Here is a 22388-nt window from a genome sequence, read left to right as displayed (position 1 = left end):
GCTCCGCCCCTGTGAGGGGGACCAGATTGTGAACACAAACCCATAGTGAGATCAGATTTCCAGATATCGGATCGCCACCTCTGGCCCACTTTCGACCATCATATTTTAAACTTGCCAGAATATTAAGATAATACCATTGATTGTTGATTGATGATTGTTTTCAAAATATTTTTTTATAAAAATGGTGAAAACTGTGAGATGAGCACAACGTCAGATCTGCCCTCAGACCAGCTTCTTCTTGCTATGTGCAATTCTACTTTTATTTTATTTTTTTAGATTTATTTCACATACTTGGGCCAATGGTAGAATACTGGTCACTACTTGGGCCAATGGTAGAAAAAAGCAACATGGGATGTTGATATTTTATGAAGCCATGAATGAATCATCATGCCTATGATCCAAACATAGTGTACATGATCAAATAGCCTAGTTAGGCCTACTTAAATTGTCTGGAATAAACCAAATCAACTCTCCACTGTGTGTTTGCAGTTAATATTTATGCAACGTTAGAACTTAACAAGTGTTGGCTTAAACAAGTTACCAGTCCAGAACACACAGAAAATTGCAACAGAAAGTTGCCTTTATAATCAACTATTTGTTCCAACAGCATTTAAACAAAGCATTTATAAAATTTAAAAAAAAAAAATACATAAGAAGTAAAATAAAATACTGTTACTGTAGTAACTGTATCACATTATCCCAAGTTTCAAAGAGCTCCCCACGTATGTGACAGGCAGACGTGACACCGCTAAATTCTCAGCTTGTTTATACCCCACACTGAACGCATAACGCTAGGCCCACTCTGGGGTGTGGTAGCCTACTCTCTGGGATTTATGCACCAAGGTAACTGAAGTATCCAATTTGTGTCTTGAAATTATGTTTGAAATAAATGTCTTAGAACAAAAACGTTGATAGACTTGTATTCTATAGGTAGGCTAGTGAAAACGAGTTGATAAGTAGGCTAGTTGAGTTTGTTATCATAAACATAACAGCTAACTTCATGTTGAGCAGGAGGAGTTGAGCACTAGGCTACCATAAATCCTCAAATTATGCCCGGGATTGATTCTATTTATATTCCCATATAGGCTACAAGACTGGGTAACAATACCAACAATTGGCATCAGTCCACTAGAAGACATTGTTTCGATTTAAGTCAATGAAATAACACCTCTTCTTAATATTTTATTATGTTGTATTGTATTGTATTATGTTGGTTGGATTAATAGCCTACGGTTGGCAAAGAAAAGTTGTTTTCCTATGGGTCTCCAACACACATTCTCAAGATCATTCTCTTGCCGCCCCTTTCGAGCTAATTGCCAGAGGCTGAAGCCTACTACATTAAAAAAAAAGTACTAAATCATGCATAATTAAACAATAACTCAATTTAGGCTACTTGGCTACACAAAAAGGTTTCCATTACAGCACAACCCCTATTCCAGTGTTTCTCAAACTTTTTTTCTGGGGACCCACTTTTAAAAAATGACAGACTATCGCGACCCCCAACTCGTGACTGTGGTAGTTAACAAACTAGATCAGTGGTTCTCAAACTTTTTCTTTCATTCCCCACTTTGATCAAGTGGGCATTCTTGAGCCCCACCTGTCCCTCATCGCTCTAAGAAAGTGGTAGGTCAAGCTTAAAATTGTCAAATTTATTGAAATAATGACAAGTTCTAAATATATCCTCTTCAACAGAGTTAAAATCAGCTGGTGCTGCAGATATAATAATACATAAATACATAACACACAACATATTAGGAAGCATAGGCCATTTTACAGCATTGTACAATATATTCAATGAAATACCAACATGCTGCATTAAATGGATCCATAATCCAGTCATACTGAGCACTGCTGGTTGGGAAATATTTTTGAAATAAACTTTGCAGGGATGTGATGTAGGCCTACTGTTTAATACATGGGATCAAGAGTGCCTCCCAATCAGACGTTTCAGCGATTTCGCTCAGAAATCTCAAAGACACAATGTCGCGATCGAGATGCCTGTCCCATACTCAAGTTTTTTGGGGAATGCAGTAATCTTATTTGCTAGGTGAGGTAGGTGCTTGTCTTTGCCTTGTAACTGGACATTTAACTCAAATGTATCGCTAAGATATATCAAATATATCGCTAAGATAGGCCAGCTTCGTCAAGAAATGTTAATTAGTAAACGTGCTTGCAGATTCCTCCAAGAAGAGGCGACTCGGAGCTCAAACACGCGCGACAGCACTTTACCTTGGGAAAGCCACCTTGCCTCGCTGTGAAACAGTACAGCCTTTTGGTCAGCTACCATCTCTTCGCAAAGTGCGGAGAATAGACGCGCTTTGAAGGGCCGGGTTTTGATGAGATTCACCACTCTCACAACAACGTTCAAAATCTCATGTAGGTCGGGACTAACTAAGCTGCCTTGACACGAGCACTTCCCTGTGAATAACACAGTGCGTCCATTGTGCATCGGGTGCTACCTGGGCCCAGGCTACAGATAAAAAAAAATTGCATAAAATGTGTCTAAATGCAGGTTAGAAATATTTAAAAAAGCCTGCCTCGAATACCAGCCTGCCTCAAATAAAGATGATGATGATTTATGCTAAGCAAGTAGCCTAGATTATTTTATTATTGTTAGTAGACAAACTGGCTTCAGATATCCAACAGTGAATATGAGATTGTGCAGTCTTACAGTACTGTAGATGGCTGTGATGATGTGATGCTGTTAATGGGGAGTTTTACAGTTAGCGCAAATCCCATGATACCTATAAGGCTTTTTTTCCTTATCAAAAGTGAGGGGGATGACGGCTGTCTCTTCAGCACTGCGGGGGACATATCCCCCACGTCCCCCGTGCCTCCTGCGCCCCTGCTGTCCTGTCTATTCTTCTGCAGTCTGTCACACCTGCTGTTCTGCCAGCAGTCATGCATGTGTATACACTCAGTTCTGGAATAGTTCCTTCTTCTTTTAAACAGGCAAGGGTTATGTCTTTGCTAAAAAAAAGTACACTTCATACAATTGATGAAGAACTACAGACCTGTCTCCCTTCTTCCTTTCTTGTTGGCTTTGGAGGAAGTGTTCTTCAAGCAAGTCTATGACTTCCTGTATCAGAACACACTGCTAGACCGTGCAGTCTGGTTTCAAGAGTGGTCATTCTACTGAAATTGCTCTTTCTGGGACTGAAGCATTGAGAGTAGCTAATGTAACCTATTTACATTTACTGTTACTGTTTAACCTGCGTGGTTCAGCCCTGCACATGCCCGGACTCAAACCCGTAAAGAGCAGCACCTCAAATCAGGAGTCTGCTCAGTCATCAGTATTAATTCTACTATACTTACCTGCAGCCTTTGATACTATAAACCATGACATTCTCCTTTCTACACTGTCTGAACAGGGAATTTCTGGGAAAGATCTTGACTGGTTTGAATCCTACCTTAAAGGGCGTTCTTTCAGTGAGGCTTCTATCAAAGTACCATGACCTCACCACAGGTGTGCCATAAGGATCAGTATTAGGGCACTATTTACACCACTTCCTTGGGTGAGACCATTCGTTCCCATGGATTTGACTATCACTGCTATGCGGATGACTTTACCTGTCTTTTCCACCTGAGGACTGTTTCCCATCAGATTTCTGCATGCCTGATATTTCAGTCTGAATGACAGACCGACACCTTCAACTTAATCTCTCAAAAACTGAGTTTTTGGTGTTTCCAGCTAAAACAGCTAATCCCCAACAGATTAACATCCAGTTTGACTCCTCTTCACGGACCCCAACTAGATTGGCACGTAATTTTGGCGTCATATGATGACCGTCTTAATTTCTTTGAGCATGTAGCCTGAATTGCAAAATCATGTTGGGTTTGTCCTTTACAACATTAGGAAGATCAGACCTTATCTGATACAAGATTCCACACAACTTCTTGTGCAGGCCATGGTTATCTCCAAACTGGAATATTGTACTAACTCTTCTCCTACTCTACATTGACTCCCTATAATAGACCTTGGCCTTATAGGACACTTACTGGATCTGCTTACGGCTATCTCAATTCTATGATCCAGCTGTACATCCCCAACCACTCACTGCGGTCATCTGATGAGCATCTGTTGTGTCGACCAGCCATAAATGCTAGATCAAATTCAAGACTCTTTTCCTCAGTGCTTCCTCGTTGGTGGAATGAGTAGCCCAGTACTCTCCTTCCTGTGATAGTTTAGGCCCCAAAATCCCCCATTTTGGCGATATTATTGAATTTTTGGAAAAATGTCTAAATGCCATGTTTTAATCTGTTTAAGTTAAGGTACCCAATTTATTTGAAGTGTATTTAACCTGTAAGAGGTTTATGTTAGAAGGAAATTTGACGATTTCTGATATTTGACTAATATCTGACAAAATTATAATTTTTTAATGATTTAAAATTGTTAGGGTATACTTAGGGTTTTAAAATCATCAGTTAACCTTTGTAAATATGTATTTGATAGAAAAGGACAGTTTTTTTGCTAAAATGACACTGCTTTTACCGGAAATGTCCCCATAGTATAGCAAAAGGTGTGTAAAAATGTGCCATTTTGGAATATGGCGGCCATATTGGATTTTTGGACAAAATTCAACATGCCTCAGATTTTAATCTGTTCCAATAGGGGTTCTGACCAGGAATCAATGGAGAAAACTTTGACCAAAAAATAGGCCTAATTTTTCCAGCAGATGACCTGTCTATTGTGATGCAACTTCCGCTTTCTTTGTATAGATTCAATGGTGCTCAATCGTGCATCTAACTTGGATATTTTCTTTGAGCCCCTTTCGTGAAAAAACTGGAATCGCCTTGTCTTGATTAATTTCCTCTATGATTTTACACCCTGACTGATGACCCTATCACAAGGCGTTTTAATGAGAAGAAGTATCTAAGTAGGCTGGTTGACTGAATATAATTCTAAATAATGTGTCGTTCTGCTTTTATCTGCAACTCAAACAAGGGCCATGAATACTGGCAACCTATTTCGTTTTAAAATGTAGACCTAATTAATCAATGTTAAATACCTATATAGCCACTAAACTGGTGGTATTTATCAGAAGCATGCATAAACTGACTTTTACTTTTATTTTTATTTTTCATTTTATGAGATGACTATAATCACAACCTTTTTGTTTGTGTGTTGTGTTTGAAGTGACCTTGGGTGTCATAATAAAATGTATTATTATTATTATTATCCCTTATAACTTTACTTTTTCTTAATTCAAACAAGATAGATACAAATCAAGCAAAATAACTTTTTATCAATTTATTTAATTTTATTTTTATTCAATGCTGGATTCTCTTTGGTTTGGTCAGAGAGATGCACACACTCCTCTGCTTCATTTAGAAGTACTGACTTCCAAGGGCAATGACGACAGCTGACAAAAATTTCTGCCAGGTGGCTTGAATCGCAGGCGTGAAGTCACTGCCGAACTTTGTGGCAACGACGATGGTGAGACAGTCCGCCAACAGCTAAAATTAGAAAATGAGAGATTACACATATTGACCTTAAAAGTAAAACATAAAATATTATATGCATGGTGATGAAGTTTAGACTATTGTACAGGTGAGATGAAGTGTTGTAGTAGGCCTAAAAGAAGAAGGAATGGGAAGAGGAAATACAAAAATAAGAATAATCGTCGTATTTACCCTAAAGTTATCAGGGTCGACATTCAGCTGCACGCAGTGCAGCTTGCTGAGTGCGGCGTAGGTGCCTTTCACATTATCCATGTTCTTCACGCCTTTGTCCAGTGCATTCAGCACAACCTTACCATGATTGGCCACCTTGCCGTTGCCCAGGATTGCTGCGGCGTTGGATAAGTCTCCAAAAGACCCAAAGTACCTCTGAGTCCAGGGATACACAATCAGCACCCTGCCAATGCACAACACAAGCACAGTTGTTTGTCAGCTCATTAGATAGACAAAACCTAAACAAATATGTGAAAATTGTGGTAACTTGCAATACCATACCTGGCAAGGGCCTGCGGTCCTATTTCGTTGACATTGATTTTGGCCCAGACAGCAGAAACGGTGCTCTTCTCATTAGCTGTAAACTCTGCCATAATATATTATTTTAACTTTTCCGAGGTTAAGCAAAAAATATTTCGTCTCCTGCTTGAAAGGCCAATATGGTCCCAGCTTTTATTTGGCATTGTACCCCGCCCCGTGCGTCGCTTGCGTTTGATTGGATGCTTCTCGTAAAGGTTTTCGGATGAATTGGAAATGATCCAAAGACATAGCATATCTACTAAATGCACGTTTACTATATATAGCCAAATTATATCCAACAATATATATTTTAATATCTTCAAATAGAACAATAATTTCCACAAAAACATCTAATGATTTGTATCTAATGATTTAAATTCAAACGACACATCGCTAGCTTTAAATTCGCCAAAATGTGTTTATTTCATTGAGTTGTGTAGGCCTACGTAATATGTGCATTGAATTTGTAATGTTATCATAGTGACAGATAGGAAAACCCCATGGCGATTTATGCGGAATAAATGCAACTTCAAGAAAGCAATAGCCTACTTTATTCTTCAAATTAATAATTACGTCAGAGATTATGCCTCATAGGTCTTTTAAAAATGCATAGGCTGTAACATGATAATGATGATCATTGTGAAGCAAATTAAAACTACGATAATCTTATTTGTGAAAGTGGAATATAATATTGCGGACACTGCCGGTCTATTTTATACATTTGCAGTCTATTTTACAATAGAATTTGGCTCAGGGTTTGATAAACTGTTATCTTAATGAAAAACACATTAATCAGACCACTCACACCCGTTCCACCCACAAAATGTGCTTAATTTGGCTCCAATTAATTTGATAAACAAAATGTCCTGTTCCAGTTGTATTTGGCACAGACTGAACAACGACCTTAGACGACCCGACAGAAGCATCCTTATAGCCCCTATTCACTACGATTCCTTGACTAATGTTATTCAACAGTATGACTTAACAAATGGCTTGAATAAGAAGGAAAGAGTCCAAACAAACATTTAAATATATACATTGTGAAATGGGAAAAGGAACATAATCTGATCTTGCCTATATATCTAATTCAATATTTCTCAATTTATTGTTCAGCAGTAAATAAGAGGGTGATATGAAAGATAGGCCTAGGCCTATATATATATATATAGAGAGAGAGAGAGAGAGAGAGAGAGAGAGAGAGAAACATTTAATTCATTGAAAAATAGCCCCTATTTGTTGACCAGTTCTCGTCAAAGTTGTGTTATGGCCATGTGTTTATATTCGTGGTGGGTGTATGATTATTTTAATTCACTAATTAGGCTATCAATGTTACCCTAACTAACCCAATGACCCTTGAAAAGGACAGACTTTGAAAAAACTTGGCAGACGGGAAGTAAGGCAAGGGGACTGTAGGCGGAGTTGATGGGTGTGCCTACTGCGGATTTATATAAAGAGGTCTCTCTGCCATATTTTGTCAGGTTCTTTCCTAATAGTTCTCAGGAAAAGAAATCAAAATGAGTCTGACAGCCAAGGACAAATCTCTGGTCAAGTCCTTCTGGTCCAAAGTCGGCGGCAAGGCTGACGACATAGGAGCCGAGGCCCTGGGCAGGTAAGATCTTAAAAAGCAGTATTTACGGGCCGTTATATCATTAGCACTTGCACTAGCATATTTAGCTAAACACAGTTTGGTCCGCAATAACCTGAATTGTGATTGAATTGGAGTAAAATAATTTGTTTGCGACTGCAATCTTTTTTTTGTAGGATGCTTGTCGTGTATCCCCAAACAAAGACATACTTCTCCCATTGGAGTGACACCAGTCCGGGCTCCGCCCCGGTTAAGCAGCATGGCAAGACTGTGATGGGTGCCCTGAACCAGGCTGTTGGCAAAATTGACGATCTTGTGGGTGGTTTGAGTGCCCTCAGTGATCTCCATGCTTTCAAGCTTCGTGTCGATCCAGGAAACTTCAAGGTTTGACCATTTTATTTGAACTTTAACAAAATCGTTAACCCTTTTTGAAATTTGTCTAGCGTCAAAGTAATGCGCTACATCGTCAATTTGCAATGTGTCTTTTCCAGATTCTGTCCCACAACATCCTTGTAGCTATGGCTGTGAATTTTCCCGCTGACTTCACCGCCGAAGTACACGTGGCTGTGGACAAATTCCTGGCTGCCGTGTCAGCTGCTTTGGCTGACAAGTACAGATAAACTTGGTATCTCGAGAGTCAAGCAGAACATGTTGCTGAACCTGTGTTATATACACCAATAAAAAATATTTACGGATAATAAATGTAGCCTATGCGTTTTATTCCAAGAGGACATCATATAATCTTCCTTAGTTTCACCCAATTTAGCCTACTGTAGGCCTACAACTACATTTCCCTTAACATTAACTTGACGTATTGTCATTGTTGTTTTAACAAATAAATAAGGATAAAATAACCCATTAATAAACACCTGAAAATAATATAGATAATATAGCCACTATCGTAAACCACTCATAAAAGTACATTAGGCTAGGCCTGCCTGATGCACATGAAGAGATCAGATGCAAAAGCCTATGCCACCTCCGTCAAAAATAAGATAACGATAGTGAGTGAATGCTCTCCACACAACATTAATTAAATAATTTCGCTTCAAACCCCACTAAATACCACTACTTTTCTGGGCCCGGTTTCCCGATAACGATGGATAGGCTACAAGCACGATATTCTACGATACAAGCACGGGTTTTCTACGATAAGATCGTTCGTATGGTTTTTCCGACTGTTTCTCGAACATGCACGTAGGGTGAACGCGCGTGCATTGCTCTTAAGGGGAGCTGCCCACGTTACAGTTTTTCTCGATCGTTTTGACGCTTGTTCTGACATCACGTTCTCAAAACAGTTAACACCCGTGTCTGAACAAAAGCACTCTGGCCAAAATGGCACATTTTGCTTGCAAAAGGCTGTTCTCTCAAAACACTTGCAGCAAAAAAAAAAAAAAAAAAAAACATGCAGCAAAAGCAAATCTTGCCTTCAAACAACACATCCTGTCGTCAAATCATTGTGTGATTTCAATCAATCATCACACACTGGACAACAAAATGCAAAATATAGTTCTCAAAATTCAGCATTTTTGCTTATGTCTGTTCCATTTTTTTCTCATTTTTCTGGTATCAGAGAAAACCGTGAAAAGATCAAATGTACTGAATAAAAAATAATTAATTCATTTCTCCCAAGGTGAAACTGCCATTGACATGTAAGACCTACAGTAAACACCTAGGCAAGACAAATTGTATTGAACTACAACTTGTCATTTTTCATCGAAATAGATCTACAGTAAACACCTTTTGTACTGTTTTCTTCACCAAATAGGCAATACAGTAATTTGTCTAAATGTGCAGTAGATCCATAAATAGCAACACAGAACAGACATGGCATCTCTTATGGATAATGAATGATTGCTGATTGAAGTATTGTGCAAAGGAGTTTCACACAGGTGTATCAGTGATTCAGACTTATGCAAGGAATCTATAGCCTACCACCTGCGAAAAGATGTTTTCCTTTTGTTTAGGACGGGAAAACCTTTTTGAATGACATCTGTGTTAACTGTTTTGCAAAAGGGTGTGAGAAATCTGTGAACCCAATGACACATTCGCAAGAGATGACTTCTGCTGTGCAAAGAAAGTGTTCATGAAGACCAAGTGGATCCCAGTTGCCTTAAGCAGGTCAAAGCAATCGAGAAAAACTGTAATAGTTTTGAAATATCTTCTAATTTGATGGTGATGTCAGGTGACTGCACGTCACAGCTAGGCCTACCATTTAAACTTCGGATCTACACATTAATTCACATCAAATGGAAAATAGAAACACTTTGACATCTGCAAGCATCCCAAGTAGGCTATATACCACAAACAGACATAAATAAATAATTGTAATTATTTAAGATTAGATTGTTGCACCGTGCAATAATGTTTCGCGGTGTCACACGTTTGAAGATAAGAAAGAAGTCTAAGAAAGTGAGGAAATGTGTAGGCTTAGATCTTGACGCAGCACAGACTATACTCTTTGGATGTTACTTTCTTCACCTCATAGGCCTAATAAAAGACAGCCTAGTACTTACACAAAGATAATGGCAAACTATTCTGGCAACGTCTCGTTTCATAACTTGATTGCATTATTGTCCGCTTTTAATCACATTAGTATGACCATTAAATGTAGGCTATATGCTATTTTGCACGCTATAATCTGATTCATCCCAAGTAAACACAATAAAGAATGGCAACGTAGGTTAAGTTGGATATAGTATTCTAAGTTGTAATTCCCCTGTATGTCCTGTTGGTGACCTCAGTGAGAAGTATAAGACGCTCTTAGCCAGTAACGAGAACTCTGGACCACTCGTAAATCTACGAGTGTTTTCACGACGCTCTTTTAAGCTACGATGGTTTCGGGAAACAGTCAGCAAATCTTAAGACGTTTGTAAGGGGGACTTTACGACGCTCTTAGGCTTACCATGCTTTCGGGAAACCGGGCCCTTGGAGATTTTAATAGGCTGTTGATAAAGAAAAGTAAATAAGGGTTCAGATTAAATCTATTTTAGATTAATTTAGCCTAGGCATATGTTTGAATATGGGCTACCTTTAATTTGATAGGCTATCAGTTCAACTATTATTGGGTTGTGTTCATTTAATTTACATTTATATTTTACATGTATTCATTTAGCAGACGTTTTTATCCAACGCAACTAACATGTCAATTATATTACAAGGACCATTCTCCCCAGAGCAACTAGGAGTTAAACGGTGGAAGCCTGGATTTATTTTACCAAACAAAAACAATCAACATTTTTTTAACATTTGTGAAGATGGACTGTTTTTGCATCTTAACTCCTCGTAGGCCTGTATCTATAGGTGACTCCGGTCCTATAGGCCTACATATAGCCTACCTATATTTTTCAACCTACACAACAGTAGGTTATAAAATAGCACACCTATAATATTGCATTTTACAAAAAGCTAGTTGCTGCTATACCATCGCTTTCCATAAGCGTCATCTCAGTGGAGGCAAGAGCCCTCGGGCATGTTTCCGTTCATTCAGCACCGCGGACAGCTCCGCTGGAGGCTGGGTTAGCCTACATGCTAAAAACCTATGTTGCAGTTCAGTGGAGAGTATAGTCAAGATTTGTGAAACTTTAAAAAGCGCATCAGGACAAAATGTAGCCCTAAACGAATTGCAATTTATTTCGATTAGGCTTTGGACAATGACTTTTTAATTCCTGGAATGGATTACTGAACAGGGGTGCGTTTCCCAAAAGCATCTTTGCTAACTACTGTAGCAACTAACATGGTTGCAACTATGTAAGTACGACACAACTGTTCCCCAAAACGATAATGTGAACTATGGTGGTGGAACTTACATAGTACGATGCATCGTGACACTGCGTCAGTGTTTCCCAAAACCATAGTAGCAACTAACGTTCGCAACCACTATCGTAAAGTTGTGTAGTTACAGCTACACCTCTCGACCTGTAGTATGTAGTAAGAACCATAGTAGACGACGTAACCCTGATGACGGAACAGGCAGAGGACAGATGGATGAGAGGTAGCCATTAAACGATCCCATAACATTGCTGTGGGATACCATACCATAGCATTGCTGGAATCTATAATTGCACATTACTGTGGTACAGTGGAAAGTGAAGTGTTATGGAGTTAGCCTACAACAGAGCGGCCTGTGGTGAAGTGCTATGGTGACCGCAATCATCTGTGTTGTTATTATTCGTGAATTTACATGTAGCCTAATGCTAATGTGTCAGCACAGATTCTTTCGAACACCCGTTAAGTTAAGTTATCTGGTGATAAAGCTTTTGAATGCCAACGGTATTGTTATGTGAGGCTAGCATTGTAATTGTTATAAAAGGATAACGTTACATTGTAGTCGTATGTTAAGTGTGTTTGGATGAAGCATCTGCTAATCATACACATAGCTAACGGTATATGGACAGCCCATTATGATGTGGTAAAGTGACTGTGCTGTGGCAGAGACTGTAGCGTGTGTGCTTTACATGAGAGAGGTCAGGGGTTCAAGACTGAGTCGATGGGTGTGAGGTGAGTATGCCTGTGGAGTGGGGTTTGTGTTCTATCTTGTCTGATCACAAGCTATGTTTAGTGGGTGTATAAGTTAGGCTACTCTCAGTTATTATATGATCTTGATATTTGAACACATAGCTGAATTATGTTGGTACAATGACATTGGAGAATGCTGCTGTGAAGTTGAGTAGCCTCTCGCTTGGAGAACTTTAAGACCTCTGGGACTTAAGTGAGCATGCAGAGTGCTGTGGTCAGTGTCAAAATGTGACATGATTTTCACTGATTTAACTTGTCCTTCATGACCCAGGTATGGGTAGGCCTGTCATGGGAGGCGGAAAAATGGTAAGTTGCCTTTGCTTTGTGACCTTTCAATCTGTGTATGTATTTTGATGTCATGGCTCATAGGGAACGTGTGTGTGTGTGTGTGTGTGGGAGGGATCATGGGGAGAAAGTGATGGTACATTTACCCCCTCACCCCCACCAAACTAAAAGAAATGTAAAAAATATAAACAAAGGGGGAAAAAACAGGTAATGTGGCAGGGAATTGTGGGGTTTGGGTGTTTAGGCCAAACATATGTGCAACTAATTCCCAGTGTGCTTCCAGGCCAGCAGGAAGGTGTGCAGCAGCCACTGGAATGACCTCTTCCACCTCCTCCACTAACAGCTCCTCATCAGCCGGCAGTGGGATGTGATCCTGAAGGGCCATGTTGCAGAAGCGCCGCCACCAAAACTACACTGCACGCCTTTGCAGGATGGAGCTTCAGGCCACCAGCGGATTTGCTCACACACCTTTCCACATGCCCAAGGCCCTCTCCACAACAACGCGGGTCCGGCTATGGGCGTTGTTGTACCGCGCCTCTGCCTCGCTGTTGGGCTCCTAGATGGAGCAGTTGACATGCTTGTATTATCATAGGGGGTTGATGGAATAAAGTAGGTCTTGAAATGTCAGTGCACTCACAGGGAATATAGACATGCATTTGAAAACAACAGTATAGACTTTGCTACTATCTCAGCAGCAGAAGGCAACAACATGAGCAGCACCTACAGTAACACTGTGTGTGTGTGTGTATGTTGGTACAGCTGGCGCAGATCCTTCAACCATTTGAGCATTGAAACATTTGTGCTATGTGAACTGTGATTTTGTGGTTGTGATTCAACACACAACTTCATAACTACAATGGATGAAAAGTAATGGTAAAAAAACTGTATCTGTGCATTTAAAATATCATGAAATACTTGTGTGTGGTAACAGTATTCAGTTTTCAGTGTCACAGTGAAAACACATAACAAGGGCAACATTGGGCAAATGCTGCATAAAGGCATGAAAATATTCCAGTGAAATGAAGGGCAATGATAAAGTAAAGTATTCATTTATATAGCGCTTTTAGAACAGAGTGAAACCCAAAGCACTTACACAACAACATGTTGTTCAACATTGTTCATATTACATATCCATATTTATTCTGCTCTTACTGTAAGGTAAGTGCTAAGATACTGCACATTTATATTATTTATATTACTCTAAACCACCTTCTGCAAACCAACTGTTTACTACTGTATAGTAGGCCTACTGTATACTATGTTGAATCTAATCTAACCATGGCAATTTTCATAGAACATAATATACATGTATCCTAAGCCTAGGCTAGTAAGCATATGGTCTCCAATCAGTAGTTAAAACTAGGACTACAGGTTCTAAACGATCATAGGAATATTTAGTGATTGAGCCTATCCAAGATTCCAACACCATTGTTAATTGATCATTATCCAAGCCCGAACATACGACTACAAGATCCGAAATGCAGAGGTCTATCCTTCCACGCCACCTTGTCACGCTACAACAAATGAAAATATTGGCCAGTATTTATATGTAGGCTATTCGGTGTGTTTCATTAAATGTGTAACTTATTTGTTCACATTTGCTCGGCGGTTGGCGATTTATGCTTCACTGATTAGGCTAATTAGTAGGCTACGTTCAATAGACTGTGACGTTATTATTCAAATTATTATTATGCCTATTATTATTATTATTAATAGCCTATATTTTTAAAAAGCATACATAGCCTAGGGCCTATTGAAATTACTGCCTATTGTTGTAATAAGTATTATCATTATTATTATTATTATTATTATTAATAATGATATTATAACTGCTGGGCCCAGGAAACTTCATGCAATGTAAAATGTCATTACTTTTACGTGACTTCATGCGTTCGGCTCTAACCGACATAGCCCGACATTCTCCGAACACATCTGCAACCATTGTAGTCTGAACCATGTTGGTTGAAACCAACATTGTTCAAACTAACAAAGTACTATGTAAGTACGACGGTTTTGGGAAACAGTCGTAACTTACATGTTGGTTAGTTGAACGATGCATCGTACCACGTTAGTAAAAAGCTAACCTCCGTAGTTGTACGGGAAACGCACCCCAGCCCGGCCCCAGGCCCAGGGTCCCAAATTAGCTATTAAGGGGCCCTGAAGCTCAAGACCATGAAGACGCTGTTCTCCATCCCTAATATCTGAATTGAGCCGGTCAAATAGCATGGGTTATGCTATATGTGTCTCAATAGGACCCCTCAATCATATACCATGGATTATGGTATTTGCCCTTGTTATCTGAATGGGGTAATTTAATTGACGCCATATCTTTTTCACAATGATGATTATGTCATATTGTAAGTCTCAATTTGTCCATTTATTTCCACAAACTCGCCAGAAGTCAGCATTTAAAGGTAATTTTCTTAAAATGTCTAAAAAAAAATAGCTGGGGGTGCATTTTAAGGAGGCCTATTGCTACTTGTGAAGGGCATATTTTCGTTCACATAGTTCTACATCCTGACTGCACAAACGAACCTGGCTGAGCTGAGCATTCTTAATTCATAGCGTAACGTTACCGTGGCATTGTGTGTTGTCCCGTTCACTTTGTCCTTGGTCATGTTTAATAGGCTATGTGCGTATAGCTAGGCTACCCTACCATGACTTGGAGTTTGGTATTTCTGTTATTTGGATCCAATGAGTGAGAGTAAGTGTTCAAAATGAAACTTATTAGGCTACGGTATTCTCCTGATAACGTGAGTGGAATGGATTTAATGTGGACGCGCACATAAAAAGGCGCAGTGTCTACAGCGCTCGTTTTGCGGTGAAAATGTTCCGTCTTTTAAAAGCAGGTGTAGCCTAATCCGAATCGCGGTTAAATCCATCAACTATACAACAGAATCAGTAGGGTACCTCTGTTGTGTTTCATTGTACCAGGGCCCAGTTCCCCGAAAGCATCTTAAGCCTAAGAGCGTCGTAAAGTCCCTCTTACGAACGTCTTAAGATTTGCCGACTGTTTCCCGAAACCATCTTAAGAGCGTCGTGAAAACACTCGTAGATCTACGAGTGCTCCAGAGTACTCGTTACCGGCTAAGAGCGTCTTAACAGTACTTCTCACTGAGGTCACCAACAGGACATACAGAGGAATTACAACTTAGAATACATAATCAATCTTACGTTCCCATTCTTTATTGTGTTTACCTGTGATGAATCAGATTTTAGCGTGCAAAATAGCCTACATTTAATGGTCATAATAATGTGATGAAAAGCGGACAAAAATGCAATCAAGTTATGGAACGAGACGTTGCCAGAATAGTTTGCCATTATCTTTGCTAAGTGAATATTGTAGCGTCGGTGGATGTTCATGTCTAACGTTGAATGAGTGTCTCCCAGAATGCAGTGCGAGTGAATGCTAGAATGTGTAATGTCGGTTATAATAGTTGTAGTTACGTTTAGCATGTTGTGTATTTGTTAGCGTGTTAGTCTCTTTGGTTGTACCTCATGTGCTTATCCCCGTGTTGATGTGTGTGGTAAACCCGTATTGTGTGTTGCATGTGCGGCTGAGACTACTCCTGTGTTGCCCTATCCTAATATGGTTAATTATGTTTAAGTCTGCTTGTTTCAATAAGTGGCTGTCCTGTCCAAAGGTGAATCTTGTCTGAGAGTGAAATCGTTACAATATTTTAGTAGGCCTATGAGGTAAAAAGCAGAGAAAGATACATGTGGTGTAGTCTGTAGCCTACTGCATCAAAATCTAAGCCTACACATTTCCTCCTTCTTACTCGACTTCTTTCTTATATTCAAACGTGTTCTTAAGTGACACCGCGAAAAAATATTGTATGGAGCAACAATCTAATCTTAAAATAATTACAATTATTTATGTCTCTGTGTGGTACATAACCTACTTGGGATGCTTACATGCAGATGTCAAAGTGTTTCTATTTTCGTATTGATGTGAATTAATGTGTAGATCCGAAGTTTAGGCCTATAGCTGTGACGTGCAGTCACCTGACATCACTGTCAAATCAGAGGATATTTCAGAACTATTAACGTGGACAGCTCCACTTAAGAGCATCTTAAGAGGAGTGCACGCGCGTTCACGCTACGGGATTAAATAGCGTGTAAACGTCTCGTTTCATAACTTGATTGCATTTTTGTCCGCTTTTCATCACGCTCTTTTCACGACGCTCTTAAGCTACGATGGTTTCGGGAAACAGTCGGCAAATCTTAAGACGTTCGTAAGAGGGACTTTACGACGCTCTTAGGCTTAAGATGCTTTCGGGGAACTGGGCCCAGGTAGGCCTATGTTTAACGTTTTCGTTCTTGCATGCGTTCCGCCACCAACATATCGGTCCTGAACCGGTTCGGAACGCAAAATATCGTTCGTTCTTCCGGCAGTGTTTGGCGGGCCTATCAAGTCTATTTTTGTGGACTTTACCTTAGAATAGACGTACTCATTATTTCCCCTTGATTTAGCCTATACCGTAGCTATGCCCAAAAATAATAAATCACAGGCGGCATCCAAAAACATTCAGATGGGCTATCCATCCCATAGCCTAGCCTACAGACTTACTGTAGGCCTAACCTATGCCTATAAATAATTTCGTATCAAAAATATTTCTGGATACGTGCTAAACTCCTTACCTGGTTGTAGCCTAAGTTTTATCTATATGGAGATCTTCAAAGGCTTGCGCTATAATTCCAACCCTGTTTATAAACGAACCTGTCTGTTGCTGACAAGGCCTATCTGAAATTTCCCGTTTAACTCTTCTACATAGAATAGGCTATAATTGCGCAAACATTTCAAATCCCGACTTTAAAACGACAAGGCGTGGACAGGCAAAATAGGCTATTACGCATAGGCTACAAACAATTTCAAAATCAGTTTCAGTAGCCTACGCTACGAGCTGGCCTAAGATCCGAAGTGGCAGACGCATAGGTTACATTACAACAGCAAGACAAAATATACACATTTGGACCAAAGGTCCATTTATTCGTTTTTTTTTTTTTTCAAACTGCATAAATCAAATTATTAGGCTGTTCGCCTACAATCAAACGAGTAGAACACTTAGGATATGCTTTTGTGAAATGTTATAAAATATATAGAGAACGAAAAAAAACCCGTTATTAACCGGTTTTGTGGATTTCAGAATAACGTTTCTGTTCCGGAACAGTTGAAGACCATTTTGTTTTCGTTTCCGTTTCCGCTCCTCGTAAAATTCTGTTCGTTTTCGGTTTTCGTTTTCGTTCCTTGAACCGGTTCGGAGCCCTGATTACAAGGCACAGCATTCGCTTTCTGTAGACAGAAGAACTTCGTGCATCGGCCAAGGCAATGCAGCAGCAGCCTACTTGAATTGAACTAAATGGACAGCATAAAGTTCTGAGGATTTTATTTACAGTGTATTCGTGCAGTGTAATCTGCGTGTGTAACACTGATAACCTTCCTGTGTGGGTGCGTCAACCGTAGGCTAATCGGCAAAGATCTAATTGGCCAATACACATATCGAATATAAAATTTGTAAACCAAACATACGAACAAAATCTCCACTTTCCGTGCTCATAGTTCTGCACAAAGTAAGTAAACCAATATCTCCCAATAAAAACACTTTAATAATATATAGGCCTACGTGGGGCTTGTCTCTGAGACATGCTTCACCAACATCACCTGTCAAATATACCTTTCTCGTTCAGCAAAATCTTAACGAGACACGTGCCTCGAAAGCTGAGTAGCCTACTTTGTAAAAAAGCGTCATTCTACGCGGTTGTGTATAGCCTACTTAGGCCCATCAATCATGTGAAACTAGTACACAAATTGTGATGGCAGTTGACAACATGCCCGGAGCTTGGAATAATAATGACATTTTACATTGCATTCAGAATACAGCGTGAGAATCCTGTTAAGGACAGGTTGAATACATCTCATAGGCTATTACCAATAGCCTGGCCCCGCCCACCTAGATCAACAACGGCCTTGTCCGTAAAAGTTTTTTTTAAATGTTCTAAAACTTTATTTACCTATTTTTATTTCAATACTTCTACTGGAAATGCTTGAAAAGAAGACGCCATATCTAGTCACCCGTAGCCTATAGGGAGGTAAGATGTCTGTAGCCTACACTGGTAATTCCAGTTTGATATCAACGACATTTTATGAGAGGGGAGGCTTATCATTCCATTCAGACTGACTACACCCATTAATTATTTTTTTTCCCCTGGTCCGACTTTTAAATTTAATCTTAAATGAACATAGCCTATAACAGGGTGGAACCCAACAGGGTGGATGTTTTTAAGCTATGTATGCTTATAATATAGTATATAATATGTTTAACCCCTGAGCTTGGGCAACATGCAGTCCTCATATCTAAGTATGCCACTGGTCTGACAAAAGGTTAAAAACATCAAATACAACTTTTGAATTTTCAGAAAGCCAAAAATCGCATCCAAAACAGGAATCACCCAAGAACTATTGATAAGGTGTTTAGAAATATTCGAAGGCTTTAGGTAGGCCTATGTGCCTGTTTTAGTGGGTGGACAACTATTAGGTCCATATAGGCCTACTGATTACCATACCGTGGATAAAACTTGCTAGAGTTATGTTGATCTAACGCACAGTATTCATTCAATAAGACACAGCATCTGATTGTGACTGACTTTATTTATTTATCTTGTGAGAACATTCTCTTAGCATTGCGCTACGAGGTCATGCTGTTTCTCTCAAGCGGCTCGATGCAGAATCTAATGGTACTGTCTGCCGAGAGCAGAGACAACGACAGACAGGAACTTCTGCCAGGCCTCCTGGGCATCGGGGGTGAAGACAGAGGGGCCGAACTTCATGGCCACACACACGGTGATGATGTCAGCCAGGTTCTGTTCAAAATATAACAATAATAATTATTAATTATTATTATTATTATTATTATTATTATTATTATTATTATTATCATCATAAAGAGGATGAAAACCCAGAACTACGATGTGAAGAGCTCCACAAGACTTACCCTGAAGTTATCGGGATCCACATGCAGTTTCTCAGAGTGCATCACACTCAGGTCACTGTAAGTGTTCTTGATGTCATCCAGATTCTTCACGGCCCTGTCCAGTCCATTCATCACGGTCCTTCCGTGTGCGGCCACCTTGGCGTTACCCATGATGGCGGCGGAATTTGACAGGTTGCCAAAGGTACTGAAATGTCTCTGAGTCCAGGGAGACACGATCAGGAGCCTGAGGGAGGAGGAAAAAGAGACACATTGAAAATTGCACAATTTCTTTGGTGGTGGTGGCGGTAGTGTGTGTGTGTGTGTGTTGGGGGGGGGGGGGGGGGGGGCATGCAGGGACGGGAGTAAATTACCTGGCCAGGGCTTGGGGTCCGATCTCATCGGGGTTGATCTTTCCCCACAGGGCGGCGATGGCACTGCGCTCAGCATCAGTCCAGTCAACCATAATGACGTCTTTGGGTTTTCTTGAGGTGCGTGTATAAAGCTCTTCAATAGGAATCCCGTGAGATTTAGAACGCGGGGGTCTTAATTTATTGGCATCATAGACCACGCCCTAATGAGAGAAAAATCATTTGATTGGATTTCTACTCCATCGAACACGTCATAGGTTATACGACTCTTATCAATATTGGCTTAGGTCCCAGATAGATGATTACTGGAGTTATATTGGCAAAGTTCCAATCGTGAATTTGCGTTTCTGAAAATACATTTACACTGACAAAAATATAGTTATATAGTTTTTAGCAACTGTATACAAACCTTACCGATATGGTTATGGTTATAGTCGCTTGCCTTTGGCTTTTGTCCAAAGCGATATACAAATACAAACAATGGTTACATTTAACAGTGAACAATTTAAAATGTTGTCAAGACTTCAGGGAGAATAGCAATAATGAACAATAATGTAAATTCAATCAATAGCATAAGGACAAAACAAATATTATAATATACAAACCATAACTCATAAGAAACGCTTAATTAACTAAGTTCACCTTTTGACCCTGCTTGAAAGAAGCATATAAGCATGAAATAAAAACTGCAGGGAAGGTCTTGTTTTTGGTTGATGTTTTTCTTTTACTGCCAACAGATTATCGAGATGAACGAGCCGGTAAGGCTACACTATAAATGAGGAACTCATTTTTATAGTCAATATGACGTAGACATTATTTGCCTTATTTCTGACCATATGGTTGCAGGTGTTTGGATAATTGTAGCCTATTAATACCATCTGGACAGTTTAAAAAAAGTGAATATATAGCCTACATGTTATATTTGGTAAGCACACATTTCTTTATCGTGAGGTCAACAAAAATAACTTAGGCACAGTTCCAAATACTTTCGAAAAGGGTGTGGGATATCAGCATGGTTAATCAAAAGGTGTGGTTTATATTTTATTCTTGGGCGTGCCCTCGTATACGTTCATATAAATACGGCTACAAATTTGCTCTCGTGTAGCATCTTTTTTCTGAGTCATTCTGTACCTCAAGGAAAGATCCTAAAGCGCAAACATGAGTCTCACAGCAAAGGACAAGGCCGCAGTGAAGGCTATTTGGGGAAAGATCGGCAGCAGGGCTGATGAAATCGGAGCTGAAGCCCTTGGCAGGTATGTCAGAACATGTCGGATCAGGTTGAAACTTTGTCACAGAAATGTATCTGACTATAGGGGGAAAATACTTTGTGCTATGATCTGAACATATGAGTGACATCTGTACAAATAGGCTGTTTGGGAATACACTTTTTCTAGCCTACAGCCTATGGTAAATCATGTACTCCACCCAATATAAATAACGTTTGACGCATTGCACTTTTCCTTCTTCTATACAGGATGCTGGTTGTCTACCCACAGACTAAGACCTACTTTTCCCACTGGGCTGACGTGAGCCCTGGGTCTGCACCGGTGAAGAAGCACGGAAAGACCATAATGGGAGCTGTCGGTGAAGCCGTCGGTATGATGGACGACCTGGTTGGAGGTCTCGCATCTCTCAGCGAACTGCATGCTTTCAAGCTGCGGATTGACCCTGCCAATTTCAAGGTGAGCTACAGCGATACAGAATTGACAGCAATGCATTACTTTTTACTTAGGCTAGCCTATTTGGAGTTAACTGTGCTCATTGTCTTGTTTCACAGATCTTGGCTCACTGCCTCATCGTTGTCATTGGCATGCTGTTCCCCGCAGAATTCACCCCTGATGCTCAGGTGTCTGTGGACAAATTCTTCCAGAACTTGGCTCTTGCTCTGGCTGAGAAGTACCGTTAAATTGCGGTGATGTCCGCACAAATGTGTACGATTCTTTCTCTGACCACACGAGAGTGAAATAAATATTAAATCAACAAAAGTACTACAATGTTTTTATTCATTTGTTATCAATGCTAATGTGAAAACAAAGGCTAGCTGAAAAATATACCTCAAAGAGTGGAATTGATTAAAGATATGAATGCTGTTTAAACTTATCTCTAGCCTTCAGTCTAATGAACCTCGGGTAAAACAGTTGATCATGAGTTAACTATGCCTGAGGTCTTGTGCACTGAATACGGGGTGTTGGATTAACAGATAGACTATCATGCATATGCTCAGTCTTGTGTGAGGCTAATTGACTCGCTTGTAAAAACAAAAAACAGCATTTTTAGTGTGTGTACATGTTTGATACACAGTGAGGCTGTGGCTGCAGATAAAAATTCGATAAATTGAAAATTAAATATAGGCAAACCGTGAGGCTGCTGAATTTTGTTGAGCTCTGCAATCTTGCGTTAAATGTCACGCCGGGTCTGCACAAACAAATTCACAAACTTGAGAAATATGCTTATTGCGATTTTGAGTATAATGGACTTACAACATTGGGGGCTTGGACTTGAAACATTGGGGGCTTAGCCCAGTGTCACACACAGGAAGACTAGGGGGGTCCGGAGGCATCCCCCCCACCCCCGGTAGAACATTTTGAAAAATTACCCCTTAAATAATGACTTCTAGTGAATTCTATGTAAACTAATTACACATTGAGACTTTAAAAATGTGAGACTCAAGGTATATCTGACTGGCAC

At 39.9% G+C, this 22388-nt stretch overlaps 4 protein-coding genes and 1 long non-coding RNA gene across 5 annotated transcripts; 3 read left to right on the top strand and 2 right to left on the bottom strand.

Annotated features, from left to right (window-relative positions):
- Positions 1-5236: 5236 nt before the first annotated feature.
- LOC121705261 (hemoglobin cathodic subunit beta-like) lies at positions 5237-6116 on the bottom strand. Its single transcript, XM_042086138.1, has 3 exons — positions 5956-6116; positions 5635-5857; positions 5237-5457 (listed from the first exon to the last, which is right to left on the bottom strand). Exons 1-3 carry the CDS (start codon positions 6045-6047, stop codon positions 5329-5331), a joined length of 444 nt encoding a protein of 147 aa, XP_041942072.1. The 5' UTR covers positions 6048-6116; the 3' UTR covers positions 5237-5328.
- A 1305-nt stretch (positions 6117-7421) lies between these two features.
- LOC121705262 (hemoglobin subunit alpha-like) lies at positions 7422-8260 on the top strand. Its single transcript, XM_042086139.1, has 3 exons — positions 7422-7582; positions 7735-7942; positions 8050-8260. Exons 1-3 carry the CDS (start codon positions 7488-7490, stop codon positions 8176-8178), a joined length of 432 nt encoding a protein of 143 aa, XP_041942073.1. The 5' UTR covers positions 7422-7487; the 3' UTR covers positions 8179-8260.
- A 3348-nt stretch (positions 8261-11608) lies between these two features.
- Positions 11609-13534, top strand: LOC121706219. Its single transcript, XR_006030993.1, has 3 exons — positions 11609-12058; positions 12348-12382; positions 12645-13534. It is a non-coding gene; the product is annotated as an uncharacterized LOC121706219 (long non-coding RNA).
- Positions 13535-18992: 5458 nt separating this feature from the next.
- LOC121706215 (hemoglobin subunit beta-like) lies at positions 18993-19871 on the bottom strand. The gene is made up of 3 exons (XM_042087750.1): positions 19704-19871; positions 19354-19576; positions 18993-19222 (listed from the first exon to the last, which is right to left on the bottom strand). The coding sequence occupies exons 1-3, from the start codon at positions 19793-19795 to the stop codon at positions 19091-19093; spliced, it is 447 nt and encodes a 148-aa protein (XP_041943684.1). The 5' UTR covers positions 19796-19871; the 3' UTR covers positions 18993-19090.
- A 911-nt stretch (positions 19872-20782) lies between these two features.
- LOC121706218 (hemoglobin subunit alpha-like) lies at positions 20783-21688 on the top strand. Its single transcript, XM_042087753.1, has 3 exons — positions 20783-20953; positions 21175-21382; positions 21478-21688. Exons 1-3 carry the CDS (start codon positions 20859-20861, stop codon positions 21604-21606), a joined length of 432 nt encoding a protein of 143 aa, XP_041943687.1. The 5' UTR covers positions 20783-20858; the 3' UTR covers positions 21607-21688.
- Positions 21689-22388: the final 700 nt, after the last annotated feature.

Source organism: Alosa sapidissima, chromosome 3, assembly GCF_018492685.1.
Source record: "Alosa sapidissima isolate fAloSap1 chromosome 3, fAloSap1.pri, whole genome shotgun sequence".
Classification (NCBI taxonomy): Eukaryota; Metazoa; Chordata; class Actinopteri; order Clupeiformes; family Clupeidae; genus Alosa; species Alosa sapidissima.
This window is presented reverse-complemented; position numbering and strand designations above follow the sequence as displayed.

Excerpts from the sequence above, each read along its gene's own strand:
- LOC121706218 (XM_042087753.1), top strand. The coding sequence starts at position 20,859 with ATGAGTCTCACAGCAAAGGACAAGGCCGCAGTGAAGGCTATTTGGGGA. Across the intron at positions 20,954-21,174 it reads GGAGCTGAAGCCCTTGGCAG|GATGCTGGTTGTCTACCCAC; the intron begins GTATGTCAGAAC and ends TCTTCTATACAG. Across the intron at positions 21,383-21,477 it reads TTGACCCTGCCAATTTCAAG|ATCTTGGCTCACTGCCTCAT; the intron begins GTGAGCTACAGC and ends CTTGTTTCACAG.
- LOC121705261 (XM_042086138.1), bottom strand. The coding sequence starts at position 6,047 with ATGGCAGAGTTTACAGCTAATGAGAAGAGCACCGTTTCTGCTGTCTGG. Across the intron at positions 5,858-5,955 it reads GGACCGCAGGCCCTTGCCAG|GGTGCTGATTGTGTATCCCT; the intron begins GTATGGTATTGC and ends GTGCATTGGCAG. Across the intron at positions 5,458-5,634 it reads TCGACCCTGATAACTTTAGG|CTGTTGGCGGACTGTCTCAC; the intron begins GTAAATACGACG and ends TTCTAATTTTAG.
- LOC121706215 (XM_042087750.1), bottom strand. The coding sequence starts at position 19,795 with ATGGTTGACTGGACTGATGCTGAGCGCAGTGCCATCGCCGCCCTGTGG. Across the intron at positions 19,577-19,703 it reads GGACCCCAAGCCCTGGCCAG|GCTCCTGATCGTGTCTCCCT; the intron begins GTAATTTACTCC and ends CTCCTCCCTCAG. Across the intron at positions 19,223-19,353 it reads TGGATCCCGATAACTTCAGG|AACCTGGCTGACATCATCAC; the intron begins GTAAGTCTTGTG and ends TATTTTGAACAG.
- LOC121705262 (XM_042086139.1), top strand. The coding sequence starts at position 7,488 with ATGAGTCTGACAGCCAAGGACAAATCTCTGGTCAAGTCCTTCTGGTCC. Across the intron at positions 7,583-7,734 it reads GGAGCCGAGGCCCTGGGCAG|GATGCTTGTCGTGTATCCCC; the intron begins GTAAGATCTTAA and ends TTTTTTTTGTAG. Across the intron at positions 7,943-8,049 it reads TCGATCCAGGAAACTTCAAG|ATTCTGTCCCACAACATCCT; the intron begins GTTTGACCATTT and ends TGTCTTTTCCAG.